This window comes from Ranitomeya variabilis, chromosome 4 (genome assembly GCF_051348905.1).
Source record: "Ranitomeya variabilis isolate aRanVar5 chromosome 4, aRanVar5.hap1, whole genome shotgun sequence".
In the NCBI taxonomy this organism is placed as follows: domain Eukaryota; kingdom Metazoa; phylum Chordata; class Amphibia; order Anura; family Dendrobatidae; genus Ranitomeya; species Ranitomeya variabilis.
In genome coordinates, this window is record NC_135235.1 from 173,191,801 (window position 1) to 173,219,097 (window position 27,297).

Here is a 27,297-nt window from a genome sequence, read left to right on the forward strand (position 1 = left end):
ACTTTTTTGTGTTGCCTGGTTGCTCACATTGGATACAATACACTGCATATAAATTAAATTTGATGAAGCAATGCTGTTAGCTTGGCTCTGTAGTTCATTACAAATATTTCTTTGTCGACTATATTAGTTTCTCTCCTTGAGAGCCATAACTTTGGCTGCCTCAAATGTACAAATGGCGATTTGGAATCAAGATTAAAATACTGTATACCGAATGCATTCAGACAATCACATAGCTGCATTTCTTGTAAAAGATTTACAGATATGACAGACAATGATCATAGTGACACAATCTTGAGAAATGTTTCTTTATTCACTTCACAAACCATTCTAAGCCTCTATATGTTTGCTGTTTCTCATTGTAAAACATTAAGGTTTACTGAAGCTCTGCCTGTGGTGGTTTGATCTAAATTCTTGTGGCTTTTATATTCTAGGAGTTTGTGGCCCCTCGTCTGATGACTCCATGATATCTCAGTTTCATACTACCTTGAAAGCTGGCCACTTGAAGGTCTGGGTGAAACTAGAGTTACTACATAGTGTAAATCACTATATAAGACCAGAGAAACATGACTAAGACAGATGCCAAAACTGGGGTACCTGTACATGTACAGTGTGCTGATACCTGCATAATTGGGGATTCCCATGCAGTGTAGGTAATCTCCCAGGGGTTCTCTGTCTTGGTGTTGCTTCTCTGATATTCCAGACGGATGATGTTTAAAAGCCTCTTGTGGATGATGTAAGTATACTGTATGTAGTTAATCTTCATATATATATATAATTACTTATATGTACTTATCAACCTTCGTATGTTAACATATACAAAAGTGTACGCACTCACACTATTCAATCATAGTATTCCTTGAATTTTGTAGTTTGCAATAAAATTGCTTTGTATTGCAAGTATTAGCCTTATTTAAAGCCGTATCTGAAACTTAAAGTTAAAAAGATGGCAAATAAACTTGCCAAATTCTCCTGTAAATAATTCGGCAAAGAGGGAACCATCATACCATTAAAAAATACGAGTGGATTTTCATGGGCCCATCCAGTATGTGGGTTACAAGGCCTAATGGGGTGCATATAACTATGCAGCTGGGCAGGCCTTGCTGCCAATGTGTAAAACAAAGGAGTATGGGAGTACAAAATGCATATTGTGAAGTGGATATTCATGGGCCCATCCAGTATGTGGGTTCCAAGGCCTAATGGGGTGCATATGACTATGCAGCTGGGCAGGCCTTGCTGCCAATGTGTAAAACAAAGGAGTATGGAGTACAAAATGCATATTGTGAAGTGGATTTTCATGAGCCCTTCCAGTATGTGGGTTCAAAGGCTTATTGGAGTGCATATGAATTGGTAGCAGGGCAGGCCTTGAATTCAATGCAACACTTTTTCAGGAGTCCCCCCTGGACATCTTATGAAAGGGGTATTGTGGTGTGTCGTAATTCTTGGCAGCCCACTCACAGCATAGGCTACAACAGTTTAGAAGACCCATTGTTTAATAATGGCCCTTTAAGAAGAATAATGCCGCCTGATGCACCAGTAAAAATAGGCTCTGTGACTTTAAGAGTCCCTCCTTCATAAATGAAACAAGATGGGTCTGCTTATGTGTCACACACCACATGGCCAGCTTAGGGGTGTTAAATGTTACAATGACATTTCCCAGTGAATGCATTTGTAGTGGTTAAAAGCAATGTTAAAGTTAAAAACGCTTCAAAAACTCTGCGTCTGAACTAAGCCTAAGTGGGACAGGAAATTTTCGGTCTGGGGTTAATTATTTGGCCTTACAGGCAAGTCATTAACCTGCAAAGGATGTACTTTAACAATTTCCTGCAAAATCGGTTTTGGTTTCGTTTTAGTGTGTTTTTTGTGGCATGAAAAATGGCATGAATCTCGGAAAAAATTGTTTAAAGCTGTGAACTAGGAGTCTGGAATGCTTCCAGGGGCAATCCCCATGATGTCCCTGTGTCAGTTGAGCAGTGTTTTCATCATTTTCAGACGTTTTTAGACCTTAAAAGGACCCTCCATTGGGTTCGCGGAAAAATACTCGGGTCTCCCATAGACTTACATAGGGCTCGTTGTTCTGGCCGAGTACCCGAGTATTCTAATCTGCTCGACCCGAGCAACAAGCACCCGAGCATTTTAGTGCTCGCTCATCACTAGTGTATTCTTGTCGTGTCTCCTACTACTTTCTCACTAACTGATTAGCTTTGTGCCAGTATGTACTGCTGGGGAGGAGCTAACTTTTTTTTGCATAATGGCATCACCGTACAGACATGGTTTTCTGTGTCCCCCAATGAAGGCTCCGAGAAAGAGATTTTACAGTAGGTACCAAAATTTTTCATATTGCTAATAGAGCATAGTGTATGACAACGAGTGGCTAACATACCACTCGCACAACACAGTCTGCACTATATTGACAGTGTTGGTTACATTTATATCAGATCATTGAAGGGCCCCAACCTGACTACCCAAGACTATATTACAAAATGTCACAACTAACAAATCTGTTGGTCCAGTTAGTCCTTAGTAGGGGAGATTAATCAATACGGTTATAGGGTGTATACAGTTAGGAGTTCATGAAAATGTGCCAGGTTTATCAGAATGATCCTTTTTTACATATCTCATATCTTATGCCACCACAAGCATTAAAATCTCATGAATTTCTTTACAAAAAAAAGAGGATTATTAAAATGCCCCAATTTTAACACACTTTCAAAACTGTAGAGGTAAGTGTAAAGGTATAGTCACACTCAGCGACGCTGCAGCGATATAGACAACGAGCCAACCTAAACTAGATCGCTGGAGCGTCGCTGTTTAGGTCGCTGTAGAGACGTCAAACACAGCAACTCCAGAACGACGCAGGAGCGATCCAGTGACGTAACGGCGATTCACTTCTCGTTCTCTGTGGTTGATAGCTCCATGTCTGGCATTGCTGGCGTAGTTGCTTTTGATGTCAAACATGACGATACACGCCGACCTAGCGTCAAAATAAAGTTCTGGACTTCTAGCTCCGACCAGCGATGGCACAGCGGGATCCAGATCGCTGCTGCGTGTCAAACACAACGAGATCGCTATCCAGGATGCTGCAACGTCACGGATTGTTGTCGTTCTCGTTGCAAAGTTGCTGAGTGTGACGGTACTTTAAATAATACAAAATGAGAAACAATCTTAGTTGCTAAGTATTTTCTGAAGTATTCACTGTTACTTCTATGACGCTGGAATGAAACCATTAAATAGAAACTAACATTTGATAGACACATAGCACCCTCTTGTGTATCCAATAGAAAAAAACTCCTCCAGCTGAAAATCCAGGTACTAAATTGAACTTTACTCCAGTCCGATTAAAAAATGAATGACATTTAATTTCTTCCAGCAATGTAATATAAATTTCCTATGCGTTTGACTGTAAACCAGTCATTGATCATGGATAACCAAAATTGAAGTACAGACTCTGTTTAAATAGGAAGAAAAGAAAAGGAATGGTAGAGATCATTTCTTGTGTATGCCTGTATCCATCATATACTCGATGTTCACTACTGATGTATAAAATGCTGTATGTATATTAATACCATTAAGGTCGGTTTCACGCATCAGTTTTATTTGAATGACTGTTATTTTTATTGATAATTCATGACCCATTCATCCTTGATCCAAGTGATGGATCAAACTTGTCAATACAAATTAACTGCCCAGTCATCTTGTACGCAGTCTGTATTTTGCTGTTTAATGCATAGGAGAAGCTAAGAAATGTTATTCTAAGAGCATGTTCCCATTGCGTCTTTGTCTGATGATTTTTGGCTGAAAAATAACAGGGAAAAAACTATGACTTGCTATTCATGTGTAATATGTTCAGCCTTTGAATGTCTTTTAAATGAGCAGGCTTTAAAAAGAAAGTAACATGTACATTCATCATAAGGCATTTTCCATGATGAAGACAGTCAATACAATATAATTGGAAGGCTAAAAAACACATGGAAGAAGTCTGCTCACTTTTCTATGAGTTTTTATCAATGTTTCCACTTCAAAAAATGCTATAGCTTTTTTTATTTCTTTATGGAAGACGCTGGTGAGAATGTGAATTTTTAAAAAAAAAAAAAGTTCAAAAGCCATAAGTTTTTCAAGCAGAAACTGCTTGAGAAAACTATTAGGTATGTGCATAATGTTTTTTTTGAGGCTGACTTAGAGTGGTCCATTCTGGAAACCACCTGACATGGCGCTCAGATAACGATCACAAGAATCTTCCTATTCATTTTCAAACACCTTTTTTAACCGTTTCAAGTTTACAAAAGCGCCAAGCAGTTAAAGGGCATGAATTAACCATTCTTCAGGTGTCTTCTGCTTGGAAGACACTCCATACCTTTCAATAGTCATTTTGAGCATTTTGCCAGCGCTTTTGCATGTGTGTGACTTTTGGTTCTACCCATATTTATAATATCTGCATTAACTACCTTCATAAGATACTACTGGGATTACTTAGCCACACTATAAATGCTAGAAGCCCCCTTTCCTTCCAGGTGTCTATGCACTAGTGCACCTTATTTTTTGCTTTGGAGGCAAAAGGATGTGTAATCATACTACCTCATGGTTTACATACCAGGATATTCACTCTCCTGCTGAATGTTATCTTTAGACACTTGATGATTTTTTTCTGCATTAATAATCCTCTATTTAATATAAATATATTTTGTGATACCTTTGATTCATTTGATCTGGTATATAATGTGTTTTACATACTTATTGACAATGTGACACACTTTGATTGGTGCCTCCTTTTTTCTGGTTGTTCCCCCTCCCTACATGCACCTATTCTGACCTAATAAAGCTTGATATTTCATTTTGGCCTTTTGTCGGTTTCGCTTTCTCTAGATTTTTGAGAATAGATTGCATAATAGAAATTACAGATATTTAGGTGTTAAAGATGTGCAAATATAAAGATAGTTAGATATTCGTGATGAGCGAATATACTTGTTACTCAAGATTTCTCGAGCATGCTCGGGGGTCCTCAGAGTATTTTTTAGTTCTCGGAGTTTTAGTTTTTCTGGCCGCAGCTGAATGATTTACATGTTAGCCAGCATAAGTACATGTGGGGGTTGCCTGGTTGCTAGGGAATCCCCACATGTACTTAAGCTGGCTAACAGATGTAAATCATTCAGCTGCGCAAAGAAAAACTAAAACTCGGAGCACTAAAAAATACTCAGAGGACCCCCGAGCATGCTCGAGAAATCTCGAGTAACGAGTATATTCGCTCATCACTAATAGATATCCGTGAGATGTATAATTAGTGCCTTGCTTGTGTAGTTTACTCTACATGTATTAACCTAATAAATAAATTAATGAAAAAAATGACTTGGAAGGGGGTCAAGAGACAAACTAGGCTCCGGGTCTGACAACAGAGAGGAGAGTAAGGGGAAAATAAAAGGGGATTCCCTACTTAGATCGTAATCAGTGATGAGCGAGTATACTCGTTGCTCGGATGGTCTCCGAGTATTTGTGAGTGCTAGGAGATTTCGTTTTTGTCCATGCAGCTGCATGATTTATGGCTGCTAGCCAGCCTGAGTACATGTGGGGGATTGCCTGGTTGCTAGGGAATCCCCACATGTATTCAAGCTGTCTAGCAGCTGTAAATCATGAGGCTGCTTTGACAAAAACAATCTCCAAGCACTCACAAATACTTGGAGACCACCCGAGCATGCTTGGGGAAAACCCGAGAAACGAGTATACTTGCTCATCACTAATCGTAAACACTCCGTGATTGGAGGCACCGGAGCTTAGATGCTGCGGTTCACCAGCAGGCTGTGAAAAAAATGGAACAGTTAAATTGAAATAAGGTGATGGATCTGGAAAACAGATACTGAAGTTTCCAAGAGGTGACTGCAAGGAAGTAGACTGCAGGCAGAAAAAGAAGCACTTGAGAGTAGGCTACTGCAAATGTGCTTCAGAGCAACCGATGAGTTGCACCCTGGATCTCTTCGGAACAATGTAGGGTATGATCCCTCAAAACAGCTATGAACATGAAATGACTGATGAGACCACCTTTTCCTATCGCAGGCCCTTCGCAGATTAAGAAGTTGGTAGAAAGTAGTTTACTGTGGACGACTCAGCAGACTCTGATGCATCCATGACCAGATGACTCCGCTGAGGTTGACCCAAATAGAGGTACGGCTGGGAAGCCGAGAGAACTATTACGAAGCATGAGGGTCAAACCTGCCAATACGTAGGCAAAGATTAAGAGGGAAAACTTAGGCGAGAGAAAGATCAGGAGGGAATCCAGAATAATGGAGTTCTGAGAAGGAAAGTAGAGAACCATTCAGGAAGGAGTGCTGCGCATGCGGATTGAGACAGCATGTTCAGAAATTAGAGATTGGGTTGAACAAAGTGCAAACTTGACCAAATGGAGGCTAGGCCCAAGTGGAAGATTGCTCCAAGAAAAAAAAGCAAAGCATATCACAGCCTGTGGAGAAAGAGGAGCCCTGGAATCAATCTGAAGTTCCTGCAAGGATGCTGAGAAAATGGAAAGAAGAGTAAGATTAGTACGCATTCTGTCTACAGTTGCGAGATGCGGACCGTGTAGGCCCTATAGTCAAAATAATTCAAAATTCACAGCACATTCTGGTAATGTGTTTAAATAAAGTGCTTAGTTTATTACAGAAACAAAATGGGAGCCAAAAAAAACATAAAAATAATTTTATAACGACTAGAATAAATTGATGTTTCGACCCTAGGAGGGTCTTAATCATAGTATCGCTAAAAGACAAGAAAAAATATATCTATATAACATAATAAATCTAGTATATCGGTAACATGCAACATAGAAATCATGATAAAAAAACAAAGAATGATTAGTAACATCCCAAAAGATCCAAGGATAAGAACTATGCAACATATTGAGAAACACTGGATTACAAAATGGATCCAGTTTAAGGTAGGTAAGGTACGACAGTACACACAGAGCGCCGCTTGGCAACCGCAGACCGCAAGGTATCTTGATACAATGACAGCGTTAGCTCAACTCCCACTCTCGGTGGCCATAACTGAATATTAATATTTTGTTTTAATTCATTATAGGTCCCCAGCCATTCTGGCTATACACCTACATGATAGGCATTTAATCTGATCTAAATAGGTACAAATAATCCTTCTTGGGACCTACCCAATTCCTTCTCTGGAATACCTTTTAACTATGTCACTATTCCTTACAGCCTCTGTGGAGTCCCCAGGGACTCCTATACTTTTATATGTGCCTTCTTTATTCTTCACACCTCGGGTAAAGATAAGTCATGTTCTTTACTTCAACCCTTTTATCCTGATTTCCTTCTCCTCTCCCTAATTATTGTAATTTTTTCACTACTCTGTGTGTACTGTCCTACCTTACCTACATTAAACTGGATCCATTTTGTAATCCAGTGTTTCTCAATACGTTGTATAGTTTTTATCCTAGGATCTTTTGGAATGCTAATTATTCTTTTGTTTTTTTTATTATGATTTCTATGTTGCCTTGGTTTATTATGTTATATTGATATATTTCTTCTGGTCTTTCAGCGATACCACAACTTCTATCTAAAAAGCTGCAATTAGATTAGTCCATGAGGGAATAAGGACATGGTATTGGAGGAGAGATGGGACAGAGAGACGAGCCTGATTCACTTCTACCATACTAATGTAATGTATGACTTTATTGATTATATGCTATTTGAGTGGCTGTTTATTATCTTTTATTAAGTAAATTCATTTTTGTTTATTCAATTTTCGTGTGAGCATTTACTCATCACAATTCCTTGAAACTTAACAAAACACTGATTCACTGGAAAGACGGCTGCGGCTTTCAACTTTGATGTACCTGGTAGGTGGCGCATCTGAAACCTGGATAGTGGATAGAGCACTGGTGCAATCGGCTCTCAGTATCCTGCGACTGACTCACCGTGGACAGAACCCAGGAGAAAATGGTATAGGAGAGAACCTTTTTGTGCTGCGGTCAAGGTCTGGATACCTGACTGCATTAGACAAAATAACAGTCTCTTACGTCCGGCTATGTGGTATGCCGCACCACAAAATTTGTCCTGAAGTATGTCCTGTCATGATATCTCTCCTGAGGACAGGACAGTCGGGGCTTTGAGATCAGAGGGAGACCGCTGAAGGATATGGAGTCTTTTACTCAGCCGGGAGTCGGTCCGAAACACTGCAATAGTGAAGGACTAGGTATAGCTCCTCTCTTCCGAAAGCGGTGTAATGCCGGCATCTGGAGAGGTGCTAAAGGGAGATTGCAGGAGTGCCCATGTTGCCTGGAGAAAACGCCACCTTTCGGGTCTAGGGGCTGACAAATGGCGACCGCAGGACAGAAGAGAAGGGCCTAAGTGAAAAATGGAGCGCAGCTTCCACACCACTGAAGGAGGAAGAGGAGGCGTACCTGTGACGAGGGGAAGAAAAGCTCACTAAAGTCGGGAAGGAGGGGGCGTAGCTAACCCCTGCAACTAGGCCGCATACAACCCTGTGCCTACATTAATAGATGAGGCCGGCAAGATAGGGGAGGGCGGCACGGAGGCCTTAAAAAAAAAAAAAATGGAGCAAGAGGACCCTGTGCCCACCGATCCTGCATCTTGTAGAACCCCACAGAGAAGAACATAGTCCAAAAGGTCTAATCTAACCCACGAAGCCCTATGGAAGAAAAACAAAAAAAAGAGCGGGGTGGGGCAATCAAATCCTCCTGCCTGAGATCCATCTTCATTCTTCTATCTTCATCCACATCTTTTATCTTCATATTCTCATCACCTCTGGAAAGTAACCTGATGGAGAGTAAAAAAGATGCACCTGACCATTCCTGAAGTTGTCAGGCAATTCCATAGATGTCCAAGCCTCATGATATTGCGGGACGTCCATGCCTCCCGAAACCGACACGCTCTGGTCGGCGAGTAGGCAGGAGACCAGGACCAATGTTCAGATCAGCTAAACACTCTTCATGTGTTAGGGGTTAAGGTTCTGCCGAATAGACATATGAGGACACACCGTACTAATAGTGTGTACGTAAGAGTACAGTGAGACTGTTCACAGTAAGAAGATACTGGAAAACGATGAAAGCTGAGGTAGATGTGGGTCTAGTAAAAGGCTAAACTGACCAACTTGGCTCCAGTCGGTGGGTGTATACTACTGAGAAGGAGCTAATTTTTTTTTTAATTGCATAGTGTCAACCTCCTAGTGTTAACAGCATACACCCATGGTTTCCGGTTTCCCCCAATGAAGTGATAGAGAAATGGGGTAACTTGTGGGGCTTTCCACTGTTTAGGTACATCAGGGCTTTCCAAATGCGACATGGTATCAGACACCGCTTCCAGTCAAATGGCACTTCTTCCCTTCTGAGCCCTGCAGTGCACCAAAACGTTAGTTTACCACAAGTGGGGTATCTGCGTACTAAGCAGAAATTGCACAACAAATTATATGGTCCGTTTTCTCCTATTACCCTTGTGAAAATGAACAATTTGGGGCAAAACCTACATTTTTGAGAGAAAAATGTATTATTTCACTTTCACAGCTCAGCACTATAAAATTATGTGACACACCTGTCAGTCAAGGTGCTCACCACACCTCTAGCTAAGTAACTTGAAGAGTGACGTTTCCAAAATGGCATCACCTTTGGGGGGTTTCCACTGTTTAGGCACATCAGGTGCACTCCAATCACACCACACGACTTCTATGGATTCCAATCAGTTTTGTGCTGAAAAAGCACAAAAGCACTTCTTCCCGTCATAGCCCTTTCGTGTCCCCAAACAGTAGTTTCCAGCACATATAGGGTATCTGTGTACTCAGGAGAAAATGGACCAGACAATTTGATGTGCAATTTCTCCTGTTACCCTTGTAAAAATGCTAAATTTGGGGCTAAATCAACATTTTTTGTGGGAAAAAGTAGTTTTAATTTTTTTCCTTCCACATTGCGTTAATTTCTGTGAAGCATTTGAAGGGCTAATAAGCTTATTGAATGTGATTGAGCACTTTGAGGGGTGCAGTTATTTTAAATGGTGTCACTTTTGGGTATTTTGTGTCATATAGGCTCCTCAAAGTCACTTCAAATATGATGTGGTCCCAGCAAAAATTGGTTTTGTAAACTTTGTTGGAAATTTGAGAAATTGCTGAACTGCTTTTAACCTTTTATAACGTACTAACAAATAAAATTATGATGTTTATAAAAAAAATGATAAAAAAATGATGTTTATATAAAGTAGACATGTGGTAAATGTATTAACTATTTTGAGTAGTATAACCATCTGGTTTAGGGTCATAAGTTAAAGTAAGTTTGAAAATTGTGAATTTTTTTTCAAAATTTCCAATATTTTCAAATATGTTATCAGAAAACAGTCTCAATCAGTGGGATTCATTGAAGCGTTCCAGAGTTATTACCTCATAAAGGGTAACTAGTCAGAATTGTAACATTTGGCCTGGGCAGTAAGGTGAAAACAGGTTGGGTGGTGAAGAGGTTAAAGACGCTGTAACAGTGTTTAATACTTTTGCTAGTGGGTAAGGAGCAAATTATGGAAGCTAACGCATTATTTCACAATATGAACATATAAAAAACGACAATGAAATACCTTACTCATCATGTATGTTTTTCAGAGAGTGAAAACTACAGTGGAACACCTGCATTCTGAAGTCAATTCTTTGCTTAACGCCATTTCTGGATCATCTTGGGCTCTATCAGTTTCACCCAGTGGCCCTCTTATGGATATATTTGAGGAAGGTTAGTAAAGATATTAGAAATATTTCACTCCATATGTATTGACCACTACCCCACGTCATACTCTAACACAATGGCAAGAATATCTCAAAAATAATGCAAGAGAAAATTGTAATATGATAACTGAAAAGACAAGCCTCAGTATGTGCCATGATGCAGTCAAAGGAACGCCACCCGTCATCTGAGATAGTGGATTCCTTTAATAGTGGTCATTACAGCCACTTTCATGGGGGTCTTTTGTTGTGGCCTTGTGATTCCAATGTCATACAGATACAGTGTTTGGCACTGAAGCACTCTGCACACAATGTGGGAAGGGATTAAAGATTTTTATGAGAAATATTCATAGTATATCCATAAAATATTGACCACTATTTAGCTGTAGGAGCAGGAAAAGAGATGAACGCATAGACTCTACATTGTAGGCAGTGGCAGATATTAATAAAGATGAGGAAACACTGCCATTGCTGTATGGAGAAAATGCAGCTGCCATGGCCACCTGTTAATTAACACTACGAAAGAAGTCAGAGATCAGATACACTTCAAACTATTATGATTTCACTGTGAAACCCCATGAAAATACAAAAAAAATAAATAAATAACCGTAACTATTATAGCTGCTATCTATAGAAACCTGAATGTAGTTATTATTATTATTATTATTATTAATTGTTCATGAAGGCATGTTCTGCTATGTGAACTGTGTAATCCCCCATTCAAGAGGCAAACAGGAGGACCTATGTATTGAAAGTGGATCTTTCACAAGGTCAAAAGTGGACAGATTTTGGTCTTATTTCATTCTTGCTGCACCCAAGTATTGTTTTTTTAAATCTCAGTCCTAGAAATAGAGATTTATATTTAGTACTAATTTATATGGTTTTTACCAAGGGGTGTTTATTCTCTGGGGTCATGGCTTTAGGCTGTTCTGTACAATTACCCTGTGAGCAAAGGCCATAAAAAATATTAGTAAATAAAAAGCCCCATATCGCTGGAAATATATGGTGAATGTAAAAAAAAAAAAAAAAAGATTGGTATACTTGGGGCAGCGATAATACAGGGTGGGCCATTTATGTGGATACACCTAAATAAAATGGGAATGGTTAGTGATATCAACTTCCTGTTTGTGGCACATTAGTATATGGGAGGGGGAAAACTGCCCTTTGTATTGGATTGTCAATGCAACCCTCTTCTCCCACTCTTGACACACTTCTTCCAGTATCCGTTGTTTCAGATGCTGCACATCTCGTATCGTCACAGCATAGACAATTGCCTTCAGATGACCCCAGAATCTGTGCTAGCATTTATTCTGCGGTATTGCTAGAATGGGAGAAGAGCAGCACTTTGAACACATTTTATAAGTGGTCATAAACTTGTAAATAACTCATGAAAGAATAAAATTACGTTAAAACCAAGGACACCATTGTTTTTCTTGTGAAATTCTCAATAAGTTTGATGTGTCACATGACCCTCTTCCCATTAGAAAAAATAAAGTTGGATCCAAAATGGCTGACTTCAAAATGGCCGACTTCAAAATGGCCGCCATGGTCACCATCCATTTTGAAAAGTTTTCCCCTCCCATATACTAATGTGCCACAAAGAGGAAGTTGATATCACCAACCATTCCCATTTAATTTAGATGTATCCATATAAAATGGCCCACCCTGTAGAGTAAATGAAAAAAACTGGTCACTTTTGACCATGGGTAACCACTTAAAAGTCTCCCTCCGGAAAGACGAAACATACAAAAATACAATATTTTACAGCACAAGCATGTGAGCTTCCCCTTGAGGGAACCTTGGGCATATAACGAAGAATCAAAGTGCTCTGGAACGTGCATAGTCGTAAACCTGAATTTCCTCATGTAAACAATCACAATGGTTTTTAGTTCTTCTACCAATTCTCGCTAATAGTACTCCCTAATAAGACACTTGTGAAGGCACAATTCTTACAGGTAAATCTATGGTTACATTTTAAAGCATTGTTTTTTCCATAAAAAAAACCTAATGTTAATCTTTCTATTTCTTGCAGAATCTAGATGAAGACATCCCATGTTCCTGTGCAGGACAATACCTACTTTTTAAACACACTTTATACATTTTTGCATTGTGCAGTTTGTTACATATAAAGGTATATTTTACTACACAAGGAGCTTGTGATGTTTTGTTTTCAAGGAACTGTGCAGTGTACAATGTATTGGACATAAAACATAAGCTTAGCAAACAAACGGTTTCATTTCTTTGAAACCAAACGTGGACAAACCATGGGGTGTAAAATGTTGGTTGGCAAATTTGGCATATTGCTAAGATATGCAATCATTTGCTTGCTGAATCTTAGCCTGAATTAAGTATACATGCTTTGCTGCAATAAGTGTACAGTGTGTGTAAGGGAGTGTGGCTGTGCAGGCAGTAGGAGTAGTGCCCATTGAAGTCCCTATATAGGTTTTGCTAATAGATTAAGTTCCTGGAGAAATTGCAACGCTTAATAAACCCCAAACCCAATAACATGGTTTTTCAAAATGGGTTTTGTGCTGGTCATTACACATGCTGCTCTTGGGATGGCTGGTGGTCCCAGTGGTCCAATCCTAATGGTCAGCCAGTTATCCCCCCTATCCTTGATTTAGCTTTTCTGGACCGGTCTTGCACAATATAGCCTACTGGCCCACAAATCAGTAATTCACAAAAAATAAGCAGAAAGCTCCAGAACTTGGATAGTACAAGTTTAATTACACATGAAATATTTGTGAACATTTGTAAACAGAAAATACATTTTAGACTGACTGGAACATCATGGCATCTTTACAAAATATATTTCACCTCTTTTGCCAATTCTAAAATGTTTGTAGTCAGATCATTGTGCATGCAGAATATAAATGGTAAAAAAACCTCACAAATGCCACCAAACCTCAACAGCTAGGCAAGACTGAAGCCCACATTACACACATTGCAGGTTCCTTTATATTCTTTGATGGATCTTTTTTGCTTGTTGCTCGGTCACTTCAGCACGCTTCAATGGGAACATTCTGTAGTTCATGTTGAATCCTTACAAGTATATCTATTAATACCTTTAAATAGGTTGTCTAGCATAATCCTTGTCGTTAGCCCTACAATTTATCAAGGACAGATTGGCTTTCAGGTCAAATGTCTCTTTAAAAAAGTCTGCTCCTCCTAATGGAAGGAGATGTACTGAGTTAGCGCCAATGCAATGTTTTATACAGGAGTAATAACAGAGGACTGGCCCAATAGAGATGGCTTAGAAAAGAGGCACCAACACTTTTATATGATGAGAAATAGAAGAATATGCTAACAAAGATACATCACTATGTCCTTTTTAAAAGCACTCTTATGCCAGACAACCTCTTTAAGGCTATGTGCACACGATGTGGAATGGGGTGCAGAATTTTCTGCACAAAATCCGCAGGTGCAGATTTGCCGCGGATTTTGTGCGGTTTTTATGCGGAATTGATGCGGATTTTCTGTGGTTTTTACCACTGCGGATTTCTATAATGGAAGGGTGCAGAAACGCTGCAGATCCGCACAAAAGAAGTGACATGCACTTCTTTTAAATCCGCAGCGTTTCCGAGCGGATTTTTCCGCACCATCTGCACAGCTTTTTTTTTTCTTCACATTGATTTACATTGTACTGTAAATCACAGGGCGGATCTGCAGCGTTTCTGCGCGGAAAAATCTGCTGCGGATCCACACTAAATCCACATCGTGTGCACATAGCCTAAGACTAGTTAATGCCTCTTTTTTTCCACAAGTAAATATTTAAAGCAGAACAAAACTTTAGGAAAACCGTCTTGTGTAAGCAACATAAAAATAAACTAGCAGATAATTGTGGCCTCTGGAATCCACATATATGATGGAAAATGTAGTTTTGAATATTGCAAATAAAAAAAACCAGAACAAGAACAAACACACAATGTAATGAGACAGTAAACTAAATTTAGTTTTTTGCAATTAGATTCCTGCCCGTGCATCTTGTAGAGGTGCAGTATACCATTGATGACCTGAGTGCCCAGTGGCTTTTATAAGGATAATGGGCAACCAGCTCATAGTGTGTCCAAGCATAGAAAATAAGGCAAAAACATAGATGAAGAGTCCTCAAGTCAGAAGGTTGGGACACAAGCTCAGTCATTACCACCACAAAGCTTCAGCAGTGTCTTCTTGTAATCTCCAGATGTGTCACCCTATGAAAGTGCAGCAAGAGTTTAATACTCAGCAAAAAACTTTCTTACATTATAAACAACATACTGTGCGCAGGGGTGAAATTAAAAACACTGGGTCCCAAAGTTTTGACAGTCTCTCTCCTCATACCTCACCTACTTATTGTTACTTGCCCGATGACCATCTCTGCCAAAAAGCATGTTGACAATGGGCATGAATTTCATGTGAAACATCTGCAGCAATGTACAGATTTTTAATTGCTAAACGACGGCTGTAATGGTTACCAATCAGCTTTCCTTTTATAGCCTATTTACACAGGCAGACTGCACTTAAAGCGCCACTCCAGAGATTTTTTTCTCCTTTGTTAGGTACCATGTGTGTAAATGTCAGGAAGATAGTAGCATACTCACTGGACGCAGTCTTCTGCCAGGTTTCATAGGAGCTCCGCTCTGTTGCGATGCCAGGTGACTGCATTTGTGTCCTGATAAATTACACAGAGGTTGCTGTGTGGAGTGGAGGTCAGTTATTTAATTTTTTTTTTTAACACAACTGTATGAGACTCAGAATGAGACTAGAAAGCCGGAGTCTCAGACTTATATTGAGTGACCGCCACTCCACAGAGTAACACGACAGGTTACAGATGTGGTTATGTGGTTTCGCAATGCACTGGAGCGCTGCTGAAACCGAAGATGGTGCAGTGAGTATGTTACTGCGCTCTTGACACTTACACACAATATTTAAAAGGGGTAAACGGAAAAAAAATAAATAACTGGATTGTTGCTTTAACAATGCACACTGAACGATCACTAATAGATTATGGCTCGCCTTGCTGAGAACATTCATCCAGGATGAGGCACTGTCAATAACCGTTATCTTTTGTGAAAACGAAAAGATGGCTTCAACCAATGAACGAAAGCTTCCCTCCTTCATCGGCTGACTGGCAGCCGGTGTAAACAGATTATTATTATTGCTTGAGTGTTCTTATGAACACTTATGCATGATAATCTTGCGGTGTAAATGCATCTTAAAGTGAACCTGTCAGCAGCACTTTGCTAAGTAAACCACAGACACTGTCAGGTTGCTGCTTTTACACTGATTAAAATGATACCTGGGGTGAGGAAATCCATCTTGTGGTTCTCGTGTAGTCAGTGTTAGAGGTTTTCAGTTAATGAGATGCCCGTGCTCCGGGGCAGGACTGTAAGCAGAGTCTTATCTTCCTACTCTAAGCCAGAGACAAGAAAAAGAGACATGCCCACAGGCCGCCCCGAAGCACAAACATGTTCCTCATCATAAAGACAGAGAGACAGAATGCTGTGTTTTGGGGTGGCCTGTGGGCAGGTCTTTCCTTAGTTTCTCTGATGATAAGGAAGATAAGACTCTGCCTACACAGTCCCGGCCCGGAGCACGGGCAGCTCATTAGAAGATTTCTGTTAACACTGATTACACAAGAACCACATGAGTTCATGACTTTTATGAAACTTCAGGGATATATATATTTTTAAACTGCAACTTGAAAGGATTGAAAGGTTGAAAGGATATAATTGTGATGGGAAGGCGGTAGGGATTCACACAATCGGTGTGCTGCTTGGCCCCGAGCCCTCCTGATCTGGCCCCGCTGAAGCATACATGTGTTTTCTTACCGTAATATCTGTGTACAGAGATTTGCCGTACATTCTTTTGTATTCCTGACGAATATCTAGCAGATCCACTTCACTCCGAGACACCATGATACGGATCAAAGTCTTGTCTTTTGTTCCAGCACCCTACAGGAAAAAAAGCACAATTGAAACAAAGTACAGATATTGAAGATCCAGATGCTACTGCCGAGACAGAAAACTAACCACTCAATAAAGCCTGCCACTCCTCTCTCCAAGTCACACTTTACCACCTGTGGGCTTGACCCTACCCCATCCCAACCTTACATCTGTGCTTATCCCAGCTCAAACCCATCTCTTCAACTTTTTATTAATCTCAGGTGTCTTCCCTTCCTCTTTCAACCACGCAACCATCACACCTCTTGACCCTTTCTCTATGTCCAGCTATCTCCACATATCACTATCTCTACATCTAGCTATCACTATTCCCATTAGCCTCAACACTCTTACCCGCAGGTCCACATTCAACTCTCCTCTCACCTCTCATCCAACTACAATACAGCTTCCAGACCCATCACTTTACTAAAACTGCACTAACTGAAGTCACAAACAACCTGTCCATTTCCTGAATCTCCTCATACCTCACATTTGGCATCTCCCACCTCTCTGCCATCCAGAATATTTATCAGCCATATCCTCCTTCTCATTACACTCCCTAAAAGCTCCTCTCTGTCCTCCTATTTAACAATCTCAAACTAATCCAATCTTTAGTTTGCCATTAAATTAACTCTTCCGTCACTATTCATCCACCCCTTTCCTCTTCCAATCCTATCACTGACTTACAATTCCCCAGCGAATTCAGTTTAAATTTCTAGCAATGACTGGCAAAGCCATCCATAATCTGTGTGCCCCATACATCTCCAAACTAATTCCCTTGATAACTCCCCACACAATCTACTATTTTCACAAAACCTCCGTTGTGGAAGGAACATTTAAGGGCAAAGGAAAAACTGTCTCCAGGATTTCTCCTACTCACCCCCATTATCACTTCCTCAGTTAATCAAATTATTTTCCGCAATCAAAGACTTCAAAATTCATGTCCTCAATGAAAGCCTTCAACTTGCAATAGCTTCCTTGCCACCTCATTGCCAACCCTTTAATCTACCGTCTCATTTGCCAATACCACCTAGAACGCAAGCCCATGAGGGCACGGTCCTTTTGCCAATCTGTCACCGTTTATATATATATATATATATATATATATATATATACCCTGATCACATGAAAAGCACAATGGTATTAATGATGCCAGGAGTACTGCTGCAGGATACTACAAATGAAAGATTGATACCTGGTCACCTTTACAACTTTAGCTATGTTATCTACTTTATGTATGAGGAAAATGTTTCATTGTAAACCTCTCCATGCATTAAACATTTGCTGGAAGAATGCACTCCCTGCATAATGTCAGAAACGTGGTGGAGAGATGGATCAAGAGAATGGTAGATATCTTTTTCTTTAAGCTTTTGAAAAGTCTGAGTATTTTCTAAAAATAGTAGGAAAATATAATTAGGAATCTGGTATCATCGCTGCTGTTTTTTCTCATCTTCCCCACAAAAATTATTAATATACTCCTTGTAACCAATTAAGGCGCCATAAAAAAAAATAAAATCCATACTGCAAAGAAAACAAACCTTCATCTAGCTAGGGTGACAAAAGAAAAAAAAAAAAAAAAAGTCATCAGTCCTGAATGTGGTAAAGAAACAAAATGCTTTTATTATCAAAATTTTCCTGAACAGAAAAAAAAAAAAAAGGAGGAAGTAAATCTTCAGCGTGAAACTTGGATAAAAGTTCAATTTATTTAGACAAATCCATTAACCCCTTCAGGACATGCCCTGTACTAGTACGGCGCATGTTGTGTCTCCCCCTTTGATGTGGGCTTCAGCGGTGAGCCCACATCAAAGCCGGGACATGTCAGCTGTTTTGTACAGCTGACATGTGCGCGCAATAGCTGCAGTTGGAATCGCTATTCACCTGCCGCTAATAACCAGTTAAATGCCGATGTCAAACGCTGACAGCGGCATTTAACTACCGCTTTCGGCCGCGTGGCTGGAAATGAGCGCATCGCCGACCCCCGTCACATGATCGGGGGTCAGCGATGCGTCAGCATAGTAACCAGAGGTCTCCTTGAGACCTCTATGGTTACTGATGCCGGCTTGCTGTGAGCGCCACCCTGTGGTCGGCGCTCATAGCAAGCCTGCAATTCAGCTACATAGGAGCGATCTGATGATCGCTGCTATGTAGCAGAGCCGATCAGGCTATGCCAGCTTCTAGCCTCCCATGGAAGCTATTGAAGCATGGCAAAAGTAAAAAAAAAATGTTTTAAAAAATATGAAAAAATACAAAAAAAAAAAAATATAAAAAAGTTTAAATCACCCCCCGATCCAAAATAAAACAATAAAAGAAAAATCAAACACACATATTTGGTATCGCCACATTCGTAATCGCCCGATATATCAATAAAAAAAGCATTAACCTGATCGCTAAACAGCGTAGAGAGGAAAAAATTAGAAACACCAGAATTACTTTTTTTGGTCGCCGCGACATTGCATTAAAATGCAATAACGGGTGATCAAAAGAACGTATCTGCACAAAAGTGGTATCATTAAAAACATCAGCTCGGCACGCAAAAAATAGGCCCTCACCTGTCCAGAGATCCCAAAAAATGGAGACGCTGCGGGTATCGGAAAATGGCACAATTTTTTTTAGCAAAGTTTTGAATTTTTTTTCACCACTTAGATAAAAAATAACCTAGAGATGTTTGGTGTCTATGAACTCGTAATTTTTCGGGTCAGTACGATTAAAGCAATGCTGACACCTGGCCATGACAAGCTATGCCCGTCATTGGACATTAAAGGGGTTAAGGTCATGGAGTGGCATAACATGTCTCCAGACCCTAATCCCATAGAAAACTTATGTAGGGAGTTGAAGCTCTGAGTTGCCAAGCGACAGCCTCAAAATCTTAATGATTTAAAGATGATCTGCAAAGAGGAGTGGACCAAAATTCCTCCCGACATGTGCGCAAACCTAGTAACTACAAAAAACGTCTGACTGCTGCGCTTGCCAACAAGGGTTTTGCCAACTACAAAAAACGTCTGACTGCTGCGCTTGCCAACAAGGGTTTTGCCACCAAGTATTAATTCTTGTTTTCCAAAGGGATCAAATACTTATTTCTTACTGCAAAATGCAGTAATTTATATAATTTATACAATGTGATTTTCTGGATTTTATTTATGATTTTCTATCTCTCAATGTTAAAATGAACCTACCCTTAAAATTATAGACTGTTCATGTCTTTGTCAGTGGGCAAACTTACAAAATCAGCAAGGGATCAAATACTTATTTCCCCCACTGTAGTTCTTTCATAATCCCATATCTGGCTTTTCTCCGAGTGTCGTCTTCTGACAGATGCAAGTACAGTGCATGCAGAGAAGAATATCTGATACACTCACCTTCATTGCTTTGTAGAGACGTTCCGCAAAGAAAGCGGAGGTGTTTTTAAGGCATTTTACTGGAAAACACAAAGTACAAAAAAACAAACCAAGTCAGTCCAGTTCTGAAACGATGGGGCAGATTTAGTATTACTGTCTGAGACCGCATACAGATGAGATGGACTGAAGATGCTCCAAAATTATCACAGTACTGTGTGATAGTGAGAGCAATGTTGAACGTGTCTGCTACCAACACATCTCGATTGGCTTACTATATTCAATATTTTATGGAAAAATTGTGGCTTGTGTGAAATAGTTTGGTACATTGTCGCCTTTTCTAGACACTTTTGAAAATTGGCGAGGGGCAAACTGTCTAAAACATGTAGCAAACCCGGCACATTACAGGCATGACAGTTTTATAATGTTTTATCAGCCATAGTAAATCTGCCCTTCACTGAAAATGTACAAAATATTTTTGAAATAAACTAAATTAATTTTAACTTAGATGCAGCCACTGATTGATAACATATGAAATTTGGAAATGGCCAAGCTAATCACCTTAATCTTGTTTAAGGAGTATTTCTTATTTCATTAATCAAAGTCACATGAAAATAATCAACTTTGTAATATATGTTGTCAGAGAAATCGCCTTTTTTGCTCTGCCAGAACTGATCATTTATTCTCAGAATTCTCAATTCCCAGGTAAACTGTTTTCTGTGTAGACAGAATGTTACATTACTGAGATAGATGAGATAGTGGGGAAGAGAAGGTAGGAACTAGAGACAGAGCTCCTCCATACTCTCTACATAGAATCTTATCAGTAACAACTGCCATCTCCTGTCTCTGTAATGTCACATTCTGTCTACGCTGAAAACACCTTTTACCTGTGAACAGAGAATTTTGAGACAATTATCAGTTCTATCAGAGAAAGAAGCAGATTTCTCTGATAAGATGTGCACTGATGAGCAAAAGGGTAACAATGTTCTGAACTTTTGACTTTCAAGCTCCATATCTCATCATTCACTACTGCTCTGAACGCGAGACTACCAATATTTTATTGACAATCCTCTTTGGTATCTCATACATAAATTTGACTTTCAACTGTTTAGCATATGATTAATTATGTAGATTCTTGAAATGTCACTGTATTGTTACGGTTTTCCTCCTAAAAATTTAAATTTGTATTATTTTACTAGTATTTTGTAAATCTATCTTTGGCTTTCAATACTGCCTGACTCTCTCGGCATGCCTTCAATCAGATTCAAGCATGTCTCGACTGAAATCTGATCCCAGATTTCTTATGTTCCCAAAGGTGGTACATTCTGGTCGACTCACTTGGGTATGTATACAGGTTTTTCTTCAATTCTACCAACAAGTGTTCGGTTTGGTTGAGATCTGGGGACTGTGAGGGGCCAATCCAGCACCTCTACTTCATTGTCATCAATCCATTTCTTCGCCAATCTCGATGCATGCTTCGGGTCATTGTCCTGCTGGAACACTATGCCGTCCTTTTCATACCCATAGCACTCAAGTGTGCGAAGTACCGTATATACTCGAGTATAAGCCGAGATTTTCAGCCCAAATTTTTGGGCTGAAAGTGCCCCCTCGGCTTATACTCGAGTCACGGTCGGCGGTGGGGTCGGCGGGTGAGGGGGAGAGGGCGCTGAGGCATACTTACCTAGTCCCGGCGTTCCTGTCGCTCCCCCTGCCTGTCACACTGTCTTCGGTGCAGCAGCTCTTCCCCTGTACAGCGGTCACGTGGGACCGCTCATTAGAGAAATGAATAGGCGGCTCCACCTCCCATAGGGGCGGAGCCGCATAATTCATTTCTCTAATCAGCGGTGCCGGTGACCGCTGATAGAGGAAGGGGCTGCGGCACCGAAGACAGGCAGGGGGAAGGAGCGGGACGCCGGGAGCAGGTAAGTATGACATATTCACCTGTCCTCGTTCCACACGCCGGGCGCTGTCTCCATCTTCCCGGCGTCTCTCCGCTCTGACTGTTCAGCCAGAGGGCGCGATGACGCATATAGTGTGCGCGCCGCCCTCTGCCTGATCAGTCAGTGCGGAGAGACGCCGGGAAGATGGCGCCGAGGAGCTGCAAGAGAGGTGAGTATGTGGTTTATTATTTTTATTGCAGCAGCAGCAGCGCAGCTATGGGGCAATAATGGACGGTGCAGAGCACTATATGGCACAGCTATGGGGCAACGGTGCAGAGCACTATATGGCACAGCTATGGGGCAATGGTGCAGAGCACTATATGGCACAGCTATGGGGCAATGGTGCAGAGCACTATATGGCACAGCTATGGGGCAATAATGGTGCAGAGCACTATATGGCACAGCTATGGGGCAATAATGGTGCAGAGCACTGTATGGCACAGCTATGGGGCAATAATGGTGCAGAGCACTGTATGGCACAGCTATGGGGCAATAATGGTGCAGAGCACTATATGGCACAGCTATGGGGCAATAATGAATGGTGCAGAGCACTATATGGCACAGCTATGGGGCAATAATGGTGCAGAGCACTATATGGCACAGCTATGGGGCAATAATGAATGGTGCAGAGCACTATATGGCACAGCTATGGGGCAATAATGGTGCAGAGCACTATATGGCACAGCTATGGGGCCATAATGAACGGTATAGAGCATCTATTTTTATTTTTGAAATTCACCGGTAGCTGCTGCATTTTCCACCCTAGGCTTATACTCGAGTCAATAAGTTTTCCCAGTTTTTTGTGGCAAAATTAGGGGGGTCGGCTTATACTCGGGTCGGCTTATACTCGAGTATATACGGTAACTTGTCTTGTAGAATACTCATATATAGCTCAGCATTGAGATCGCCATGAATCCTGGTCAAGTATCCAACTTCTTTAACTATGAAACAACCCCAAATCAGGCTATCGCAACCAAATTTGACAGTTCCCTCAATTTCTCTATCCGTTAGACCAGTTTCCCAAACTCCAGTCTTCACGGACCCCCACAGGTCATATTTTCAGGATCTCATTAGTATTGCAAAGGCGAGAGAACTTGTGGCCAATTCTGATGCCTTGATAATTCGATCACCTGTGCGATACTAAGGAAATCCTGAAAACATGATCTGTTGGGGACTGAGGATTGGAGTTTGGGAAACGCTGCGTTAGACCCTTTTCCCCTTGTTATTTCCAGACCCTTTTGCAGCCATCAGAGTCTCGTCTATTGACTTTCGTCTCATCGCACCAATTCATCCATTTCCAATCCTCTACTGTCCACTTTTCGTACTTCTTAGCAAAATCAAGCCGATGCTTTCTTTTGACGATATTGAAGTTGATGCTTCTTCACCTTTTTTTGTGCCACCATTCCAGACTTGTGTAACTGGCGTTGCACGGTGCTTGCATGGACATCTGTGATATCACTATCACAAAGCATATGAGCCACCTCCACTGGTGTATTTGTCGGGCCAGAACTAATAGACCTTGTGATGAGGAAACTTGTTGACTCCAATATTTTTCTTGGACATCCACCTCTTAGCTTTTCAATGGATGCATGGACTTCATTTCATATTCTTCCAACTGTTATGGCATTCACATAATGTAGTATGGAAATTTTCTTGGTTGAGAAAATGCTAGCGATGGATGATGCAGTTTCTCTTTTCTTGGGAAATCTTCATGGCTGCTCCTCAATTCAAAGCAGTGACCTTTTGCTTGATAATTATCAACCTATTAACACACTGCGCTATTAGGTAATGTGAGAACAGGTTGTATTTTGTGGTATACAGGAAGAAAAAGATTTTTTTCACCACCAAGAGCAAAACAATAATGCAGTGATAGGACAAGAATGTGCATAACTAATCACATGCTAAAGAGTTGCAATTCAAATTTATGTATGAGATAGCCAAGATGATTGTGTATAAAATAATGGTAGTCTCACTATCAAAGCAGTAGTGGATGGTGAGCTATGGAGCATGAAATTCAAAAGTTCAAAACATTGTTAGCGTATAGCAAAGTTGATTTTCATGCGTACTATTGATTTATGAAAAAGTTATTAAAATAAATAGTTAAAAAGATGGTAACTCTTTAATAGTAAATATGAGGAAGAACAAAATTCTGAGTGACTTAACAGGTGACACTATGGCCTAAAATTCCCAAAGGAAAATGATACAATAAATCTATTAATCAAAGGTATTTTACGGTACTTTTACATGGCTCAGTTAGGCATTTGGGCAATCGAGAACAGCAGCCAACACCTATCACAGAATGCAATGAACGATCGCCTCCAATGCTACTAACAGAATATCATATTCAATTTTGAAAATTTGATATATCTGGAACTGTTGTGCTCTATTACTGAAAGTCATGCCAATAATGTAATCCACTGTCAGTTATATAAAAAGGAATTCAATAACATATTAAATAACTTCAGAAAGTTTGGGAATTTGAGATCCAAAAGTTTAAAATGGTTCCTACAATGGAATAAATGACAGTTCTTGCAACCAGGTCATTTTAAGTCATTTGTCATAGAAGGGCTAACAGACATGGGATGGAAAAGTAGAGTTTGAAGATTAGGAGCATGTAAAACACAAAACACAGCAATCATACATGCAGAGAAATGTACACTGTCACAGAACACAATGGATCTTCGCAATATTGTCAATGGCACCTGAATGCTATAGGCAATCTAAGAATTACCAGACATCATCTGGAGGCTAATATGTGATTAAAGCAAAAGAGAGATAACCAGCATTAGCATCATCAGACAAGTTATACATCGAGACCATACATATAAGCAGAAAAATACTGAACAATCTAGGAAGCCTGCAGGGCATGTGTAATGCCTGTCCTTGCCTCTGATGCCACTTCAATGGAGATTGCACTTAAAGGGAATCGTCACCTAATTTTGGCCCTATAAAGTGCGGCCACTGCCATCAGGGGCTTATCTACAGAAATTCTGTAATGCTGTAGATAAGCCCCCGATGTAACCTGAATGATAAGAAAAACAAGTTAGATTATACTCACCCAGGGGCGGTCCCGGTGCGGTTCAGTCCGATGTGCGTCACGGTCCGGGACTAGCGCCTCCCATCTTCATACGATGACGTCCTCTTTCCTTCCTGTTGCGGCTCCTGCGCAGGCGTACTTTATCTGCCCTATTGAGGGAGGCGTAAAGCACTGCAGTACTTTAAGCTGCCCTCAACAGGGCAGATAAAGTACGCCTGTGCAGGAGCCGCGACAGGAAGCAAAGAAGAGGACGTCATCGTATGAAGATGGGAGGCGCTGGACCCGGACCGCGACGCCATTGGACCGGACCGCACTGGGACCGCCCCTGGGTGAGTATAATCTAACTTGTATTTCTTATCTTTCAGGTTACAACGGGGGCTTATCTACAGCATTACAGAATTCTGTAGATAAGCCAATGGAGGTGGCCTCAGTTTATAGGGCCAAAATGAGGTGACAGCTTCCCTTTAAATGCGGTCTGTATTAAATTATTGATGGAAGAGGCTGTCACAGTGCCCATCAGTACCCTGAAACGGTCTCGGCAGCTAGTCCAGTTATTGCGAACAAAATACAGGGCATAAAAGGGTGTCCAAGCAGACAACATATTATAAATATAGTGGGGGAAATAAGTATTTGATCCCTTGCTGATTTTGTAAGTTTGCCCACTGACAAAGACATGAACAGTCTATAATTTTTAAGGTAGGTTAATTTTAACATTGAAAGATAGATCAAAAATAAAATACAGAAAATCACATTGTATAAACTATATAAATTTATTTGCATTTTGCAGTGAGAAATAAGTATTTGATCCCTCTGGCAAACAAGACTTAATACTCGGTGGGAAAACCCTTGTTGGCAAGCACAGCAGTCAGACGTTTTTTGTAGTTGATGGTGAGGTATGCGCATATGTTATGAGGAATTTTGGTCCACACCTCTTTGCAGATCATCTCAAAATCATTAAGATTTTGAGGCTGTCGCTTGGCAACTCGAAGCTTCAACTCCCTCCATAAGTTTTCTATAGGATTAAGGTCTGGAGACTGGCTAGGCCACTCTATGACCTTAATGTGCTTCTTTTTGAGCTACTCCTTTGCTGCCTTGGCTGTATGCTTTGGGTCATTGTCTTGCTGGAAGACCCAGCCTCGACCCATTTTTAATGTCCTGGCAGAGGGAAGGAGGTTGTCACTCAGGATTTTACAGTACATGGTTCCATCCATTCTCCCACTGATGCAGTGAAGTAGTCCTGTGACCTTGACAGAGAAACACCGCCAAAACATAATGTTTCCACCTCCATGCTTGACAGTGGGGATGGTGTTCTTTGGGTCATATGCAGCATTTCTCTTCCTCCAAACACGGCGAGTTGAGTTAATGCCAAAGACCTCAATTTTTGTATCATCTGACTGACCATAGCACCTTCTCCCAATCACTCACAGAATCACCCAGGTGTTCATTGGCAAACTTCAGACGGGCCTGCACATGTGCCTTCTAGAGCAGGGTGACCTTGCAGGCGCTGCAGGATTTTAAACCTTTACGATGTAATGTGTTAGCAATGGTTTTCTTGGTGACTGTGGTCCCAGCTGCCTTGAGATCATTAACAAGTTCCCCCCATTTAGTTTTAGGCTGATCTCTCATGATCAAGGATACCCCACGAGGTGAGATTTTGCATGGTTCCCCAGATTGATGTCGATTGACAGTCATTTTGTATTTCTTCTACTTTCTTACTATTGCACCAACAGTTGTTTCCTTCTTACCCAGCATCTTACGGTCAAGATCCATGTTTGGATCTGTGGCAGATCTGGCCTCTCAGATTAAACCTTTTTTCCTTTCAGACTATCGGGGGTTAATGCAGTTTTCCACTGGTGGCCGCTAGTGAATCTGCATTGCTGCTAGTTCTGCTGATGTGGTTGGGGACCACTCCCACCCTCCTTTAAAAGGTCACCTGTTGCATCAGCTGACTGTTGGTTATACAGGTCCTTTTGGAGACCAACCTAGCGGGAAAAGGAGCTTGCAGAGTGCTCTGGTTCTTCAGCTGAATATTGTTATCTGGTGCCTTACTCTGCTGTGTGGTGAATTGCAGCATAGAAAGCTAAGTGTGGTGTTTATTGCTGGTTTGTCCCTTTGTTGTCTGTAACTTCCCCTGTGTTGTGTAAGTGCAGCGGTGGGACCAGTGCTCTCACCTGCCAGTTCCCTACTTAGGGAAAAGAGCAGGGCAAGTGAGGGACTAGGTATCCTGCTCGGCGTCTGGTTGAAAGAACCCGTATAGGGACGCTAGTAAGAGCAGGGCACACCCTCAGGTGAGTGCAGGGGTGTCCATTACCCGTTCCCTACCGACAGGGCCCACCATTGTTAAAGTGTCCCTGGTGTAC

The 27,297-nt window shown here is 40.9% G+C and overlaps 2 protein-coding genes across 6 annotated transcripts in view; one reads left to right on the plus strand and one right to left on the minus strand.

Moving 5' to 3' along the window:
• Window positions 1-12,856, plus strand: part of PLAC9 (placenta associated 9) — a 109,182-nt gene extending 96,326 nt beyond the window's left edge. For both annotated transcript variants that reach the window (XM_077259385.1, XM_077259386.1), the window contains exons 3-4: window positions 10,594-10,717; window positions 12,740-12,856. In XM_077259385.1, coding sequence (XP_077115500.1) covers window positions 10,594-10,717; window positions 12,740-12,750 — 135 coding nt within the window. In that variant the 3' untranslated portion in view covers window positions 12,751-12,856. The remainder of the gene's footprint in view (window positions 1-10,593; window positions 10,718-12,739) is intronic.
• Window positions 12,857-13,414: 558 nt separating this feature from the next.
• The window catches only part of ANXA11 (annexin A11), an 88,011-nt gene continuing 74,128 nt past the window's right edge, over window positions 13,415-27,297 (minus strand). For all 4 annotated transcript variants that reach the window (XM_077259390.1, XM_077259393.1, XM_077259391.1 and 1 more), the window contains 3 exons: window positions 19,985-20,043; window positions 16,518-16,640; window positions 13,415-14,900 (listed from right to left, as the gene is read on the minus strand). In XM_077259390.1, coding sequence (XP_077115505.1) covers window positions 14,841-14,900; window positions 16,518-16,640; window positions 19,985-20,043 — 242 coding nt within the window. In that variant the 3' untranslated portion in view covers window positions 13,415-14,840. The remainder of the gene's footprint in view (window positions 14,901-16,517; window positions 16,641-19,984; window positions 20,044-27,297) is intronic.